General features: G+C 38.8%; 1 protein-coding gene across 1 annotated transcript in view; it reads left to right on the top strand.

The window, feature by feature from the left end:
* Window positions 1-20,109, top strand: part of LOC140227983 (unconventional myosin-XVIIIa-like) — a 200,681-nt gene that overhangs the window by 13,752 nt on the left and 166,820 nt on the right. Inside the window, exon 3 of the mRNA XM_072308365.1 lies at window positions 15,654-15,875. Coding sequence (XP_072164466.1) covers window positions 15,654-15,875 — 222 coding nt within the window. The remainder of the gene's footprint in view (window positions 1-15,653; window positions 15,876-20,109) is intronic.

Consider the following 20,109-nt stretch of genomic DNA (forward strand, 5'->3'; position numbering starts at 1 on the left):
TATCAATTCTTTAGGAAGCTGGCCATCGGCAATGATGCAAAATTAGATGCGTTCAAAGCATTGCCGCAGAGAGAAAATTAACTCCATTTTTCGTTTAAAAAAAGAAAAGAAAAAAGAACGTGCGATGGAGTAAGCAAATGCAAATTGTTACTTAGGTTTTGGTAGTTTCAGTGGGTTATGCGTTCCATTTCAGCCTTTTCAATTTCCATGGATTTGTAAACGTCATTCGTGAATATTCCATTTTCCTTCTCCGGGCCGAAATTTATAGTAATTCTGTCATGATGGTCTTTCAAGTTCAACGTACGTAATGCTCCACGTGCTTCTGGGTTGGTTTGTTAAAAGGTGGGTTAGGGGGCCTTCATGGGCAGAAAATAAATGGCTGATCATTCATCAATATTCCCAGTTGGTTTACATGCTATGTACACGCTGTTTACGACTACTGACGCAAGGTGGCAGTACGCGCGACATTCTTTATCTGACACCTGGCTTTCGTGGAAATTTCCACAAGCCATGATATCAAGTTTCCCCACTGCTTGAGGTCGTGCTTTTTTTTTTTTTATTCTTCATTACGAACATCAACATTTTCAACTTGAAAAGTGTAGATAATTTGCTTCGAGGACGTGTTTCTTTCTTTTTTTTCTTTTTTTTTTCATTGCAGCATCGGTAACATTTTGTTTTGTTCATCGTCCGTGCATGGCAGGGGTTCATGGGAGGAGACCGATAAGAATGACTGGGGAGAAAATAAACTGAAAGAAGGAAGCATCTTTAGAGCGAGCTGTCTTTGTTTTTCTCTACACCAGCATCAGTTATCGCCACCAAGGTTCATTTTTTTTTTCGTTACTCCGACAGATTAATGATAAAATGATGCTAGATTCTTTATTCTGAAGGTTCGTTAATCCAAAAATGATTAAGAAAAAATGTCCGTTCATTTCACGACGAAATCAGTTTTGTTATTTCGAACGTTCTGCCAGTGAAATTTCGGAATAAAACGACGGCACAAAACAGCGTGTTTTCGTACTCTAAGGGTCTGTTATTCCGACAGAAGTAGTTATGATGAAATAATAAATTGTAGATTCTTTATTCTGAAGGTTCATTAACCGAAAATTGAATAAAGAAAAATGTCCGTAAATTTCAAAACGAAATCAGTGCGTCATTTCGAACGTTTTGCCAGTGAAATTTGGAATAAAACAACTGCCCAAAAAAACAGTTGCACTTTTCTTACTCTTAGGGTTCGTTACTCCGAGAGATTAATGATAAAACAATGCTATATTCCTTATTCTGAAGGTTCTTTAATCCAAAAATGATTTTAAAAAATGTCCGTTCATTTCACAACGAAATCAGTTTTGTTATTTCGAACGTTTCCGTCAGTGAAATTTCAGAATAAAACGACGGCCCCAAAACTGTTAGTTTTCTTTTACTCTGAAGGTTCGTTACTGCGAAAGAATAACGATAATACTTTAGATTCTTAATTCTGAACGATCGTTAATCGGAAAACGATAAAGAAGAAATGAAAACGGTTATAGTTTTCTTACCCTCAGGGTTCGTTACTCCGACAGAATAATGGCAAAATAATACTCTACATTCTTGATTCTGAATGATCGTTAATAGAAAAATTATAAAGGAGAAAATATTTGTCTATATCCAAACGAAATCAGTTTTGTTATTTTGAATGTTCTGCCAGTATAATTTCGGAATACAACAACGGCCCCAAAACAGTGTTTTCTTATTCTGAAGGTTTTTTATTCTGAAACAATAACGATGATAGATGATAGATTCCTTTCTGAAGGTTCGTTGATCGGAAAATGATAAAGAAATAATGCTTGTTAATCTTCGAACGAAATCAGTTTTATTTTGAACATTCATCTGTAGTACCGACCTTTGGTGTTGTTGTTGTTTTCGATTACAAACCTTCGAAGTACTCAGTAATGAATCGTTTCATTTTATGATTAAACAAACCTTCGGAATAATGACCATCATTACATTTAAAATTGTAGGATATCTCTTTGATGTCACGGCCAAACTACCGCAGTATACCAAGAAAGGAAAGTGCAACGATGTCCCGAAAGTTCTCGATCGCTTCTCGCGCATCTGCATGCAATAGGCCTACCACGTGGTCGAGCAGACGGCGAGAAAGCAACACGGCGCGCGTTGTTGCGATGCAGAGGCGGCTAATTATTGCAACAGTGAAACAGGAAAGGCCTAAAAGAAATCGGAACCTCCACCATCGGCACCTACTTCTCTTTCATTTACCGGTATTATTTAGGAACTGCCGCTAACATAAGGTATGGAGTTTCTGCACTGTTTCTGTGAGAATATGCCCCTCGCAACGTTCATTACATCTCCGTGAGAATGTCGCATTCAGTGGCATTTTAGCGGCGATTTATCTGTGTTGTATTGAGCATTAGCGAAGGCTTCCGCGCTTCGCGAGGGAGGGGGAACCCCCCTCCCGTACCCACCCCCAGAACAGCGCGCATAAATGCCGACAAGCGTGAAGAAATTCCTGGCGAGAACCCTGAAATAAACGTTGAATCCTTCTTAAAATTACATGCCCTTTCATATTTCATAAGAGGCTTTTCATTATCTCACTTAGGAATGTTCAAAACATGAATCCCCACCTCAACCAGTACTGTACAGTCCCTTTAAGCAAAGCATGATCTTTACAAGTAGATTTGGAGTGATAGATGGATATGCACACTTCTAATAGATTAAGATAGTACAGTATTTATTACCAGATACATGTAGATGGTCAACTTTTTAACTTGCCTGAATTCAGCGTATATCCTGTGCCATTTTAATTGTCATGTGATGACATGAAGAATTAAGCGGAAAGCCATAAATGTGTTTACTCTGCATTTATGGAGTTACTATTTCATGTGCAGGAGTTCTTGGTTTTAAAAAAAAAAAGAAAACTGATATTCATAAATTATTTTCTTATTTTAGTGTTCTTCCTGTTTTCTCATTACTGTCCTTTTTTGTTTTGTTTGTTTTAGTTTAGTTTAGGTCTTTGGTTTTTCTTTGTCTTTGTGTGTGTGTGTTTGAATTTCTTTTCTTTGTTTTTGCTGGAGGGAATGTGGGGTATATAAAAGTAAAGTTGTTTTGCATTCCAGGTGAGATACACTTTTCCATGTTGCAGTAACCCCAAAGGGGCTGAAAATTATCCATCAGCACCATGCGATAAAAGTCACATCGGGGGAGAGAGACAAAGCAGCTACCATGATCCAATCATGGAAGACAGGGTTGTTATTGCTAGTTCCTCCAGCTCTCCCCACCCCCCAGAGCTGTTGATTGCTGATGTACACAGTACATGTGTACTGACGAGCATGTCTGTAATCAGCCTAGTGAAATCAGGTATTTTCTCCTTCCCATGTACAGTCTGTACAGTGTACAAGCCACTGAGCATAATACTGTCTTGCAAATAGATAACCTACACAATGTGTACAAAACATTGCTTAAAATACATTATACCAGGGAGTTACACTGTATGACAACTTCTTTGCTCATACCGTGATACATGTAGGCCTACCTTATATTTCTCTATCATGTCTTGAAATCATTGAAGACTTATAGAATTATATACCGTATCAAAGGAAAAGTACAGGTACCTACAATTTTGTATTAAAACAACTATCATGGCCTTGTACATACAAAGTACAGGTCATTGAAAAGAGATCTACTGAACAGTATGCAAATTTCCCTGTTTATATACAGGGTAAGAGGGAGTCACATGAATTGATTAAAAAAAAAATCATTGTTTGCCTCACTATTCTTGTCACATGGTGTTTTTCCCCTACAAATCTAAACCACTTCAAACTGAGTTTTGTCTGCTGTGGCAAAGAATGACAGCTATTCTTGTCAAGTATTGCTCATTTGAAACATTGGCTGGTGAGTCAATCAGTACAACTGTAAACTGTACCTACTGCCTTGGGCCAGGGATTCTGGCTTATCTGAATTGCAGGTCCTCCAATTAGTGTCATAACAGTTTTATGACCTGGGATGACCTGTGATTGGTGTGTGACCTGATATGACCTCTGATTGCTGATGTGACCCTGGATAACCTCTGTTTGGGTCCATTTTTTTCATTTGACCTCACCTGCACTCTTCAGGACCAGGTTGTTGATGCCTCCTGTATGATAAGAGGTTTAATACAGTATGTGTAGTCTTGAGATTAACTTAGCTTGTACAATGTATATCATGGCTCCTATACCAGGTTCTATGTTTGAATGCTTTGTGCACCTGCAGTGGCACAAAGTTTACATTGTATTATTACTTGCAGTGAATATTTCACACAGGGACAGTTTTCGAGAACTTCCTTATAAATTTGTGGATGAAGTGTATTTTTTTACATATTTCAGTATTCCAAAATATATTCACGTGCTGACGGTACATTGTTCATTAGTTAAAGAAAATGCAAAACTCATTACTCACGCTTTGCCATAAAGGGGCTGTGTGTGCATGAAGTGGACATGTACTGTAGACATTGGTAAAGCAATGCAGTTTACATGTATGCAGTAAAGGTGTACAACCAGATCTCTTGTGTCAGAGTAAAGGTCCTTCCATTGCACAATGTCCATACGCATTGAAACTGCATGAGGGATTATTTACCTCATCACAAATTACATACAACCAATTCTTTCATGCTTTGAGCCTTGGTTTCAATTATTTGTGAGGGCACTTCTTTTTAGACACCTGCCTTATAAGGCTAGGGATGAAAAGACGGTGTGATTTTGTAAGTTAAATGAAATTGTGTGTGTGTGTGTGTTTGTTTTTTTAATTGAAAGATAGTTAAGGTTCAGAAGCCTTATGAATTTATTTATAGAGCACAGAGTAAAAAGATAGATAATGTGGGGGATGCATGTACAATGTATTTCATATAGAAAGAATGCAAAATAAGGGAAATTTCGTGCTTGCATAAAATCAACAGTGTCGTGCAAATGACAACTTGATTACACGACCCAGACAACTATTTCAAGGTGCTTTCAAATAATCATGCAAGTGTGGAGTGTGATTTAGATGATACTTGATGCTCTCACAAAGTTCTGTATAAAGCATACTGCAAGATGTACTTTCCCTTTGTTCATACAAGATGCAAATTTATACCCTTCTTACTGTACATTGTACAGTGGTACAGTCTGTACATTGTAGGTTGACTGTTCCTGTAAGTGATGCAGAGTGACAGTGACACTTGAAGAACCAATCTCTCTCTCTCTCTCTCCCCACCCCCCTTTCTTTCTGTTTTTTCCCAAATAGTTTGATGACCCAGATGAGTCAGTAGTGACAAGATAAGGGAGGCGGTTTGGGCTAGCAGTCTAAACCATTTTGTTTTGTTTTGTTTTGTTTCCAAACCAAGTTGTTTAGTCCCAGCTATGTTGTTTGACAGTTGTCTCTTACATAAATCACTGCACTGAGCCATAGTGGGGGTAGAACGATGGAATTCAGATTCTTCATACGCTTCCTTATATGGGCAATAACCCATGATGATTGACCAGAAAAAATGCTATCGTGTGCACCGTACATGTTTGCTTAGTTCAGTTTTACAGAGTCCTGTGCAATTGTACAGTTTAAAATGACTCGTGAATAATTTTGAACTTACAAGTAGCTCTTCTTTTTGCCTTTCATTTGTAGCCTCAAAATATTGCCAGGACAAATATTTAAGGAACTATAAAATTTCTGTTTAAAACAACTTCCTCTTCCTTCATGTCATACAGGTTTTGACAGGACAATGATGTGATATCAGAATGAAACAAATTAAAACAAGTGTAACAATGTTAATCATCGGCAACCACTTGAGATTATGACCTTAGTGTCATATTCTGGACCTTAGTGTCATATTCTGGGGGAAACCCCTTTCCAGTATAAGGTCCTTGTTTGACAACCTTTGCCTACCTATACTTTTTCAGATATTGCTGATCATATCTTGTCACTTCATCAGCAATAGACTGTTTGTCTGCATACCAGCAGAGTTGTTTCTGTTCACAGAAATCTTGACACGGTGAACGAACACTATCTCTGAGCGTCTTCTTTGAATCATCCACCCACACCTTACCCACAGCCCATCCTGACAGCCAGTTTCTGCCCTTGACCTTTCTAAATTAAGGCTTCATTAACCTGTTATTCACTCCTTGTAATAATGCTGGGAGTAAAGTAGGAAAGGAGGGGGAGGTGGGGGAGGTGGAAGGGGGGGGGGGGTAGGAGGAGATTGATGGTTAAGTCATTGACTCCAAAATCATTCATTCCCTGTAGGCACATACATGTAGTTTTCTTATGTATAGCTAGTGGGTTAATCTGTACACAATACATCACTATGCACACATATTGACTTATTGGCATTTGGTTTCTACAGCAACTGCTTTTTTTTTTTTCTTTGCCACAAGCCTACAATGTTGTATTCAATACCCCATACAATGTTTTACAATGCATGTGCTGCAGAACAAAGTATCATAAGAAGGTACGGCGGTGGTACACATGAGTTTGTAATTATAACTTATGGTAAAGTTTATTCACTGCTGTGCTTGTATGAGAAGATAACCAGATTTCAGTGAGCTAGAAGACAAAAAAACATGCATGTACCTTACGACAAAGAGGTCACTCGGAAAGTTACTTACAGCTTCCAATTTGTCCAGCTGGCTTCCTGTATCAGTGACTACAGTGAAGTCCTGATATATGATATGTTTATCAAATTAGAAGCCATTAGAAAAAAAAAAAAAGAGAAACCTTTAGTAACAGGATATTGAGTGTGTCTTTATACCCAGTAGCTTCTCACTAATGCCCATATGGAATCACGTTCATCTTACCAGAGCGTGAAGGTTTTTTGTGTGCTAGCCATTACCTAACCGCCTCCCTGATATTAATATTCTAGGCTGGCGACCTATCAAGATGTGTTGATGGAAATAAGAAGCGTCATTTGAAGTTATTAGGTTTTTCTACTTTTTTTTTCTTTCTCACTTCTCAGTATTAGACATAGAGGATGCAAAGGCATTTATCATGGTATCTCAATAAGAAAAGTGAATGCTGTAGATGGTTTTTAGGTTGGTTTTCATTTTCCAACACACTTTTCAAAAACTCTGAATAGAAGGAAGTCAAGTAAGAAAACCATTAATGAGTGCAAGATACACAGATACATTCATACTAGGGTAGGACGTAAGGTTAGTTAGTCTTTGTGGATTGCATTTATTTTTGAACATCAGAATGTAAGTTGTTTTGTCATCTGCATAATGTTGAATAGTATTCACATCAGATGCAGGTGTAGCAAGAAAGAATGATGCCGTGATATTGCTAAGAGACCAAGTATTGTATGCTACTCACATGTATTATTTGCATTCTTTTGTTTTATACAATCATGAATTGCCACAACTTTTTTTGTTTTGCTTTTAAACCAAAGAGCTAACATGTGACATTCTTAAGCCATGTGCAGGAGTATCATTATAAAACTATTTTTATTGCTTATGATATTTTATGTAAGTAAAGTTCGACAGGAAACATAAACCAAAGTTGCAGGTATAGTTTAGGTAAGAAGACCACTGAAGAGATCTACACAGGTGATAAAATTACTGACATGAGTGCATTTATGACTGAAAAAGATTGCCCTCATTAAAGCTTAGTCAGGGCTGCATCCTACATGCTCTTATCTACAGTATGTCTAAACTATGTAGAGTACACTGTATGTAAACATGTATGTACAGTTGTAGTATCCAGTAGTATTACTGTATGTTTTTGGTTATTTGTTAAAGGTCCCTGTCAACCTGTGCATGGTGATATCATTGACTATTGTCTCCAAGTTATGAAGTTAATGAAACTCTTTTAGCATGATTATAACGGAATATATCTCTTTCCTCCCTTCATGGAATTGATTTGAAAGTAGTTGACTTGAAAAGGAAATTCTATATCTGGTCCATTCTTTTTCTTCTGAACTCCATTCCTCTTTTTTACATGTATACCTAACATGCCTATAATTTTCCCTTTTGTCATATCCCAATTAAGTTCATTTTGGCTACAGTTTTTTACTTGCTTGTCTTTATGTTTACCTGTCTGACAACTTCCTCCTAACATCAGATCAGTGATAGATATCATATCTTGTGGCAAACATTTCAATCACTATGTTTTGATTATCTTTCCCCTGGACCAAGAAGGCTTCCTTACCCCTTGACTGGCTCGTGTGGAGTCCTGGAATTAACCTCCACCGACCGGGTTTTTCCAACTGATACCTACTCCATCATCATTTACTCAGTGCTGGTATCTGCCCGCACTGAGCATTGCCCGAATATCCAAGCCCCTCTCGTGTTTCACCTGGCATGTACGATGTCTTCCGCAGTGATGTAGCCAGTGGGATAGGATGCCTGGGAAAGGGGGAAGATGGAAATGAGGCAAATGAGTTCCTTGATTGGGATTCATTAAACCCTAAACCATCAAGCATCTCTATCAGAGGAGAGGCAGGATTGTTCACTTACATTTGTATGGTATTATAGCATGCAGGGAAGTGAGATTACTTGTGAAGTGTATTGCCCGTTTGGTCTAAAAGCAGCTCTCTTACCATCTTAGCATTTTAGCAGGATTCTGCTGCAGACTAAATTTTGATGATGTTGTTGCCATGGCAGCAAACTGATGCTGACATTATACATTCTTTCCTGTCTTTTGGCCTTTGCTTGGTGCTTTTAAGCTGCACCTGCCAGGAATTCAGTTGACATAGTAAGGCATGGGGCATGTTGAGGGCATATTTGCCTGTGATTACCTTGCTTGGGAAGGCATCCGGGCTACTGTGTACCTGTACCTGCCTTTCTTAGCTTTCATTGTTGTATCTTCGCATTTGTAGAAGCATGGGAACTGCATGCATCATGACATTGTATCAGATCATCTACTAGATATTTCCCTCAACATTTAGTTTGTCACCAGTATAAATTTCTCTTGACCCTAAAATGCAAGTAAGATCACAAGATGTCGTACGATGAGTTACGATTATCTTCGTCAAATTTATTTGAGCTTGGTGGCACAAAGGGGGTGGTATGACTACTTCCTACCAATTGAGATGGTTAGTAGACCTGACCGAATGAATGAAAGATGATAGTCCGAGGAGGAATCAGTCTGGAGCACCAGTAATGAAAGCATGTCACTCTCAATTATTCACGACGCGGAAGAATGACTGCCCCCGAGCCGAGCGAGGAGTCCCAGCATCTCGGCATTGGCAACGAGGACAATGCTAGCAATGTGCTGGCATACACCTTACTTTGTTCATTAGCTTTCATTTGCGAGCACAGATGGATGTATGCGATAGCACACGCCTTGATGGGAGAATCTCGCTTGCTTTGTTTGACTCGCTGTGTCACTCCTATGATTGGGATTCATCTCAATTACCATACTGTTTGTACAGCAACTACAATTGTAATAGGAGGAGCATCAAGCAAAAACATTGTGTGAGGCTCATTTGTCTTGACATGTAAAGTCATTGTGTGATGGGGTGACAACGGAGTGAAATGTTACATTCATGGTAGGAAATCATCACCACTGACAGCATTGTTAAGGTGTGGGCATCATTAGCTAGCCCCCCTGTCTCCATCAGTCATTCCCTGCTTGACGTCCGGAGGAAGGAATTCTTGTACCCTGCTGTCACGCCCGGATGCCTGCACCCTTCTAAGCCTCTTCATCAGTCCCTGTATGTACAGCTACCATACAATGTGTGTATAATGAGCAGGAGGATGTGCCTCTCCTGACATTTGCATGGATGCATTCTCTTGGATGTTGGACTGGTGGAAAATGTTTTGGAAGGAGAAGTGCGCATACACTGTACGCTGGGAATAAAAAGCAGCGTCATCGGTCTACGGGATTGAACAATATCCATGCGAATCTGCAGTCCTACAACTACACAGGGAAGAATAACTGGATATCATGCATTTGCTGAGGATGTGGTTCCTAAGGGAGGGACAGCCTCCTGGTCCTCTTTCTCTTGCATATTCCTGGATGGATCTTACCTCTTCACTTGTCTTGGTATCTGCACAGGCCGTATGAGTGCAGCACACACATGCCGAATAGGAAATTACACTCCATGGATGTGCGGAGGTTCGATGTGCTCGTTTGAAAGGCATTGGTGTAATTCAGAATGGAATACAATCCTCAAACTTTGATGCAGCTCGTGGCATTGGAGTAATATGGACATTTGCTTTTCCTGTGAAGGGAATTTGTGTATTCTTAGTCTTGTGGAGCCCAGAGGGATAAAAAGATATATATCCAGAGGCACAATTGCCTTTTATTTCCTTTGTGTTGTTGTGTTTGTGCTTAGTCTTTGTCAGCCATATTCTTCCGTATCACATCAGCACACTGATAGTGTTGCTGAGTGTAGCAATATTTGCAGTTTTAGACTTCACAGTCAACAGCTCTGAAAACCACAGCACAAGAAACAGTGCCAATGAAACTACATTGTATCTCGTAATAATCTACAATATTGCATTGCCTTGAATCCACAAACAAATCTCCATTTCAATTTTAGCTGAGAAACGGATCGATAAGTGTAGAATCGTGATGTCTTTTAAGTGAATTCAGACTGGAGTTTTTTTCCCTTCCTAAGCCTCCTTCAATCTTCTGCAGCTCCCAGAATCCCCCTCTGTTAACATCTCCGTCTTCGTCCTTGGTACCCGCATAGATTTGCATTTGAGTGATCATTTAACACCCCCACTGGACTGCTAGGCGTCGATACCGATATTCCTCCCATACGCATCACTTGTGTATTTTTCCTCTTCCGATTTCTCCCCTTGCCCAAATGTATACATGTTGCCATGGTAATGACACAGCGTAGCTCTCTTTTCCTCTTTCCCTCTTTCTCTTTCACATAAACATGAGGCTCAGCTGACTCAATGCACCTGTTCTGTTTTTTGAAGGCTGGAAAAAATGCTAGAAGACACAGAGGAGATTCAGTCAAGAGGAATTGAGCAGTTTTGTCAGTAAGAGGAGGTGACAGTTCTATACCAGGTCAAAAAAAAATCTCCTCCCAGCTCAGCAACTATCTATCTAGAGGCAAACATTTGTTACTCTCACTGAATATAGTATGTTTGATATTGTACATGTATATAGTTACAGTATTTGCAACTGAAGTGATTAAAGAAATGTCAAAGAGAACAATATCAGTGGCATTTTCACATTGTAACATATGGCCCTTGCAATAAACATTGTACATTGTAGCTGTATTATAAATTCTTTGGTTTACAGTCTGTTGATTAATTAACAGCATTGGCACCCCCTCCCCATGTGGTGAATAGTTGACAAAACACTTTTGATGTATAAATTATACCCCTTTTTTAAGGCTACAAAGATGAAAGAAGAAATGATAGGTAACTTGTTTCCATAGCGATGCACTGCTCCTTAAACTGTTCAGTTTGTGGAGATAAAAATGACTTGTGATGGTATCTTTTAGTCATGTGTTCAGACTGGAGAAGAACAGTATCGATACAATTTTGACTCTCTGGCACCTTTTGAAGCTCAATCACATTGTTAATTAATTTGCTGATGGTTGTAAATGATTAACAGCCTAATAGTAATTGCTCAGTCCAGTGACCCTTACCGGCATATTGTAACAACATTCTATATGCCTTGCATGATTGCTGCTAATGCCAATAATGTGGAGTAAATGAATGAAGCTTTTTTAGCAGGCTCTGTGTTGGAGGCTCTATGTGGAAGATTAGTAGTATGGTTTTGAGGCATAGAGTGCTTCTGAAGTTGTTCTTGGTGATACAATGAGAAAAGACCTCTGGATACCAGTACTGGAGAAGTGGAGTTTCCTGGGACTATTTGGTCCAAGCATAGAGGTCTTTGTGGAACAACACGGATGGAGATATTTTATGTAATTTGCTCCAAATGACAGTGAAGGAACAATGTGATGACATTTTGCTACTTTGATCACTGCAGTGCACTTTGGTAACCACTTAAAAAAAAAATAGAGCTAGTCTTTGCACGTTAGAGAAGCAGAAATAACTGACAAGACACATTCTGATTGGATAGGACAATCGACAAAAAGTTTTGACCGTCTTCTGAGCAGCCAGCATGATTTCCAGTGGTACGAGTCTGAAGGTGCGGCTTGGTGTTGGGGGCGCCGTTGCCACGTACGCCACAAACACTCGCGCAGCCAAGGTACACGCCCGAAGACAAGCCAAGCGACGGGAGACTGAGTCTCATGTAAGAATGCATGCTTCTGCGTGATTTCGACAGAGATGCGAAACGCTATACAAATGTATCCCCCGTGATTATATACATGTTTTGGTTTCAAGCTGACTAGATATTACTTATGATATGTAAGAATTCACACTGTGCCACATCTCTTGTGTTTAACAAAGCTCAAAGTGATAATTCCATGTAATGATATTCTAAAATTAAAGCTGAGAAGACCACAAACAAGATGGCTTGGTGGTTAAGTATGAAACTTTATGATTGTGCAAACATCAAAAGTTTTATATTTTATAACTCTCTTCTGTATGAATTACAAAGTATAAACATGTTTAGATATTAGAGACCTCAACGTTGCCTTCATGTACATGTATGTTATTGCACATGGTATATTCAGCAATTTTATCAGGCTGTCATGACATGGGAACATATAAATACAAATTTTTTTTTTTCCAAGAAGCATGAAATTGCTACTGTATTTAAAGAACTGCACATCCACCACAAAATACACATTGGATGAACCATTATATGTTAATTCACATACAGTCTTACAGAGTACACTTTGTGCTGGACAAAAAGAAAATATCACTTACTACAGTATTATAAAGTGCTCGGTACATCATTGAAGCTGAATTAAGAGTTAGCATCCTTCAGTTGTCTAGGAGTTGTGACTTGCTGTATCAGTTGTGTAGACACTTGGAAGTGATGTGTAGAACTTTTGGACTGCCAAACCCATGCATCAAGCAACCTGTCACAGCAAACAGAATGACCAGAGTTGAATCTCATTTCTTCCTCCTGTTCTCGCTTTGTTTCTGATTTGTTCAGAGGGGTTTGGTATTTACCCCTCTAAGCTGATTTCGCTCTCCATCCTCATTCAATGACTGCAGCATACAGCTTACTCCTCATTTCCTCAAATTCCTCCCCTTCCATTGATAAGTAGAAGACGACACACTGGAAGTAACCCCATTACTACCAGTGGCCACCTGGTGCTGCACAGAGTCAATGACAGTGTGAGGCAATAGCCCAGGGAGTGTTAAACCATCTACTGTGCAATATGTAGATTAAAACAGCAATGAGTGACCCACCTTGTGTTTCACTCAGTCCTAGCCTCACAGTTCACTATTTTCCGGAGAGCTCTGCAGGAGTCTTAGTAATATCAGTCTGTCCTAGAAATTATAGTGGAGGATATCCTTGGGAAGAGCTAGAAGAAGAGCCATGTTCATGAGGACAGCCATGTTTCAGGTCTTTTTACATCTTAAAACAATTTCACCTCGTTATAAACCTATTTTGTTGTACTGGTACATCCTTGACAATTTTCTTCCTCGATTCTTGCAAAGAGAATGTACAACATCACATTTTGCATTCTCACTTGTACCTTGCTAGATATGATCTGTTTGTTGTCTAAGACTCCATTTCTGAAGATACCTGCCAGTATCCTTTTGAATTTATCCACAAAAGGATTGAAACCAGACTGCAAAGCGCATACAGTAATGATGTTGATTAGCATCGTGTCATATTTTGCGGTCGTCATCTATCATATTGATGTATGGGAAAAATACTGTTTTATGCATTTAAATGTTCGAATGTTTACAACATAAAAGAGCTACACATATTTCTTATTTCTACAGTATTTTTTCTTGTTTTTCCCTAGTTTAGTAGTTACAGTATATTTCCTCAAAGAGAGAGGATGGTGTTTTGTCTGAAGGTTAGGATGAGAGGTTCCTATGAGAGGATAGCGTTATTCCCGTGACCCGATGGGGACATGCCTGAGATCAATCTTCTACTCATTTGTACTTTATATGTGCCAGCCGCTGCATCTAGGACATACCTAATGATGTGCACACATGCACGATGCATTTACAATGTAAAGCAAGTGATGATCGACTGGGAATGGCTGGCCTAGAATCGGGGTATTGATTGCACATGAAGGGGTGCAGGGAGGAGCATGGTTTGAATGGACGTGATAGATTGATCGTTCTTTCTAACCCTCTCTGGACCACGGTCATAAAATGCCATCGATATCTTACATGAAAGTCCTGCCATACGCTATGACAGGATTAACTTTACTTTTGTCGATGAGCATTATACATTAGCTTCACAACTTAACAACATTGATGATGGGTCACAAATCATTGTTCACTTGTCTTCTCCTATAGCAATAATCAAAATGAAAAAAAAAAGTTTTGTTCTAAGAATTGATTTTACATGTCATGCATTATGTACAATTTTCTGTTTTTTAACCAACATATGAATCAAATTAATGATTCTTGTGTCTAAGTTGTTTTGAAAAGCAATTTTTCAATCAGTTTCAATTTAATCAACTTATAGTGAAAAATCTTTGAATTGAATAGATAAGCAGTACCCACTGCTATCAGGGATCAAAACCATCACTTGCTATCAAGCGAAAGCAAGATAGTCGAGCTCCTGCTAGTAGATATGATGCCTGTCTAGCAGTCAGGAGGTTGTGAGTATGAATCCTATCCGTGTACATTATATGCCTATGACTTTTATCATGGCTATTACTCGAAATAGATGTTTCTACCATGCTGCCGTAAGGGAAGCTAAGCTCTAACAGAGTATGCTGCGACGACGATTACTTGAAACATAGAATAATCAGTGTGTTTTTACGTACTTTTAATGTACATACTTTGTAAATCAATTATTTAGATAAATTTATAAATGTTGAAAAAAAAAATTGTTTTTTTTTTTCAACTGTGTATCAATATGGTCTTTTATCAGTATAATAGGTTGGTAGCTGTAGACCATGACCATGTTAGGGGAACAAGGGCATTTTGAGGTCTTAACCCATTGAGGACGAGCTGATTTTGTTCAAGTCCCCAAGAATACTTGGATAGACAGCTGTCCAAGTATTCTAGAGGACTGAAGTCTTCAGTGGGTTAATCAAGGCAGCAAGATGGCAGCCTTATGGTCATTTGAGTTTCACACATTGAAGATTCATGTGGGACTTCTGTGGACAGTATCCACTGTGGCTCTGAAACTCTGTTCTGAAGACATTTCATTTAAATGCTGGATGAGCATTACTGGGTATGTGAGTTTTTGACACCCTGTCTGAGTGTGTCTGCTTTGGCTTTTCGGAGCAGACTGACAGCTCCCCTATCGATAGAGTTATCCCACTGATATTTAGAACTGTAGAGAATTTAGAGATGAATATGCTATGAAGATGTGTAAGTGGTTCTCTCTCTGCTCCGCAAAGTCCACAAAAGCTTGCTGATTGTGTAGAATCCTTACACTTCTTGTTTCTCTTCCAAACCTCTGTACATCACATAAGAACTTTCGTTGGGTGGACACCTTTCTTATACATTGTCACATGAAAACTTTTGTTTGGTAGATCTGTCTTTTGATTGGAATGCAAGATGTATGACAACATTCACGGTGTATAGTAGTTAATGTGGTATGATCTATGTGTCCATCTCAGGTCAAATCATAGTGACCACTTGTATTTGCTCTGGTCAGTATGTTAAAACCCTTTAATGTCTGCTTCCTTACTCCAGGCCAAGACCGATGAGCAGCTGGACCAGGAGCGGGCGTGGCTGCAGGCAGAGCGGGTATGGCTGGTGCACCGTGGAGGGTTCTCAGCAGCCAAGCGGCTGGCAGTGACTCCCTCTGGCGAGTCGACAGAGGAGGGTAGCCAACTGACCGGTGATGGCAAAGTCAAGGTCAAGCTGGACCTCAGTGAGGAGGTGTTGGAGGTGGAAGAAACTGATGTGGAAAAGGTGAGTGACCGTTGGATTGGGCTCAAACTCTCGTATCATTGGTCCCACAAATCATTACTTTAAAGGCATTACTTACCATTTGCAGATTTAACAAAAATCCAGTTTTAGTGCTTCAAAAATAGTTCTAAAATGTGAGTTAGGGATAGAAATAACCAATGCAAAAATGTTAATCAGTATAATAAACGTTAAGTATTATTAGATATAAAATGTGAACAATAGTTATTATCAAATTGTTTCTAGAATACACTGTCTACAATTATGGTTTAGTGAGAAAAATAGTGATATCTTCTTATATTTTAGACTTTACTGCAAAATTTTTGTACGGAAGGATGTTTTGTGATACAACTGGCCTGCACATTCTGTCAAATGTGTTAACTCGAACATTTTTTAAATCACTGCTCCCAGTGGTAAATAATACCTTTAAGTGACCAGATTCATGGTTTCAAAAAGAATGGCCATTTTTCCTCCAAAATGCCAGACTCTTAGCTCTCTATTTGCATGTGTGGTGAGCTGGAATAAGGGTAAGCCAACCTAAGTTGGCAATGATCTTATTGGCTCACATGCAGTCATTCGGTAATTGGCAGTTTACGGCACTGTGTGAACAATTATGATGTCATTTTCTGAGAATTTCGTGTTAATGCTAACATGAGGTACAGTGATAAAAAACAAAAAACAAAAAAAAAACAGCAAAAAAAGGTGGAATGGTGCTGTGGCTTCATTAACCCAGATTGCGTACAAAACACTGTTTGACTTCATTGCATACATTTAGTATCAAACAAACATACTCCCTACAGTGTATAGTATGTGTATTGTCTGTTAGAGTCAGAAGAGGGGGGAGGCATTGCATTCATTCATATTGGAATTACCGTGGTCATAGATACGTGGTGAATAGTTGTCACTGTTCTCATTGCCAAAATAACGTATTTTTGGCCCGAAAATTTACTTCTCTGAGATAAGGACTGCACATCTCCATGTTATACTTTCCCCCTCCCACATTGAAAAGACAGGGAAATGTGTCTGGTCACATGAAGAATACACCACTGTCTGAAGGGTGGTACTTTATGACAGGATTCACACTTAAATGTTACATGTTTAATCTTTGCGAACTTCGGATTACCACTCTAAGTAACATGGTATTTTATGAGGTAGTTTGTGCAGTATTTCGCGAGGTATTTGCATTCACAATACAAAATACTTCTCCAAATACCGTGATATTTCATTGTAAATGTGAATGTCCCTATTGTAGAATTTGACAAGTATTGGCTGGACTGTTGGATGGATGATCATAGACATTGCCAAGCTCTCATAAGTACGGTCATACAGTGTACATTCTTTGTGACCCAAATTGCCAAACATTTGTATTATAATCATCTGATGACTAGACCATGTTAAGTGGTTCACTAAGGATGAATTATATCGCTGTGCTCGTAATGCAAACTGTTTATGGTGACTTGTAGTGCATTATTGACCATAAATCCATGACATCCATTTACATTTGTAACAATATCAGCAATTCCATCCTGAACTATCACTTCAGTATCAGGAATTTTGACAGCACCTCTATCAGTTGATCTGTATACAAGCTCTAATGCATTGTATAGAGCATGCATTCACAAGCACTCCTATGCCGTACAGAAGGTTTCCAATTTTTTGTAGACTTCGATTGACTTTCATGGGGACAAAGGCCGTCTTGAATTTGAACGGCATTATTCTTTAGATCTCTCTCAAACCCTGATGGTGTCTGACGATGCCTTTCAGGCACTCAAAGATACGGAAAAAAAAAACGTACAGCATTTCTTTGTTGTTTCTTTGGAATTACAAAGAAGCAAAGCGGTAGGGCCTATATCTAGCATTTCAACAGCATCTTTTTATGTTAAACAGCCTCTATAGGGTATAAAAGCACATAAAAGTGTGCTTAGAGAATACTCACACCGAAAGGAGAAGTGATAGAACGACACTGTTTAGGTGCTAAGGATCAGTATGAGTGCCTAGCCTATACATGGTACTCTAGACTACCTATAAATGATGAGGCCAGAGAGAGAAATACACAAGAGATGAGTATGAGAGAGTCTCGTGATCTATTTAGCACACTCTCGACACGTTCAATTTGCTAGTGGGCCAGTAAGAGCGGCGGAACAGCATGACTGCAAGGAGCGCCAGTCTGCGAAGGCAGTGTTAGTACAAGGGAACACGTTTTTGAATCACTGCAAGCAGCAGCAGCCCTGATGTATTTACCATAGAACAGGAGATACCTGGAATAGACATCGAGAGAATATGCTTGGATATTTCATGCATTAAGATCACTCTACAATTTTGGAGTGGACACCAGCCTCTCTGTAAAGCTGGGTTATTCACAAAGTTGTGATAATGTAGTATACAGGTATTTCTTAGTTTTCTTTTTCTGACCGCCAATTGAGTTCTCACAGAACTTGAGTAATATGCTTCCAATGCAGAGATGTCGCTGCCCTTTCCGAGAAGAATATGAGAAAAAGATTATCATCTTGTATGATCTACGGAGGATATACATAAAGTGTATAAAGTGTAATTGAATTAAATTAAAAAAACATTGACTTCTATTATATCATTCTACAATAAATCTGTATTGGAAAGCAGAAACTCCATTGTGAAATGACTGAAAGACATTTGGCTATCCATGGAGGAAGTGTGAGAAACCATAGCACACTACAGTAGTTATCATGATGTGTTTATTTTGTATCAAAAAGACTTTTTAGTTGTTTTGTTTTTTGGGTTCCACAGTTAACTCTCCTTTTTGATATCATATAACTCCTTTTAATATCACAATAACTTACCACCCTGCACAATGTTTGCAAAATTCTTGTGGGTGACAATACAACCATACTGCATGCAATATAAGTAATGATAGTACTCAATGATATAATTACAACCAGGGAGGTGGGAGCACCTTTCTATTACATCTATACGTAGATACCACTATTTTTGTCAAAAGATAAACATCAACAAATTTTCTCTGCTCCCATACCCGAAAAATTTTGCATGCATTGATCACGTTATGAAATCAAACTAAAAAAAATATACAATCTTTTATTTCAGTTTAAGGCAATGCAATTTATGTTAAACAATGCCAGTGACAAAATTATAAATCACAGAGGAGAGGAATCGATGGAGAAAATGATCAAGAATTTCAAATTTCACTTGTATAAAGTATCAAAAAGACTCTTCAAAGGTTTATCTTCAATCTCCTTCCATTGAGAGAGAGCCAGGGTTTGATATTATCAGCCATGTTCGGTGGCTGTTGACAGAACTCCAGTGGATAGTCTGAAAATAACACCCAGTCTGCTCAGCGGAAGCTGTCTCATTCAATTTGGCCGACATGTGAATTGGTTGGCCGAGGCCATGTGCGTGCGCTAGGGCTCCCCAATGTGTGTCCAAGCTTCTGGACATGGCCGCTACCTAGATTACAATTTTAAAGGGACGGTGTTGTACGTATTTGCTGGCAGACAGAGGGAATCGCTGCATTCTTCAATTCAGAGACTGTAGCAATAATGCTGCAGATATTGGCTTGGCTATGCGTATTTTATTACCTACCGGTAGTTTCTGTTTGGTCAAAATCTTCCAAGAATCTGTATTCAGTGAATTAAATGATAAGACATTTCTGTAATTTCATTACACAACATGTGTTGAATACTATGTGTGTGTAAAAGGAATTGTAATTTTTCAGGGGGGTAAAGAAGATACCATTATGATAGAGTCTATAATATATTATATTAAAGTGATACTGACAAAGCTCTGTAATGTGGTAAAAGTTCATAAAATTGTACAAGTTTGTGTGATTCCGACAGTGATGTCAATACAATTTGTAGGAGTACCATTTTTATAAATTCTGTGGAAAGTGTTCTAGCATCCAACAACAATCTACAAATGCCTTGTTAAATGCAGAGTATTTTTTTTCAATATTTTGCCAAATCTATTCACATATTAGCTTGTAGAAGTCTCACTTTAGAGGGAATACCAGTATTGCTGACTAACTGCCAACATAAATCTGTGTAAAGTTCAGTTGTGTCCCATATGATGTGTGTGCAAGATAATATGCTGAATAAAAGTATCTGCCAGGTTCATATTTCTGTGCCTAATATTGGACATCCTGGTCAGATGCTAGATTGTGATTTTGTGGTCACATTCATTTTTTGGTCTTCTTCATTTTGCCTGCTGTGTGTGAAGCAGGCATGGACTATACTAATATCAGTGAGTTGTG

This window comes from Diadema setosum, chromosome 4 (genome assembly GCF_964275005.1).
Source record: "Diadema setosum chromosome 4, eeDiaSeto1, whole genome shotgun sequence".
NCBI lineage: Eukaryota > Metazoa > Echinodermata > Echinoidea > Diadematoida > Diadematidae > Diadema > Diadema setosum.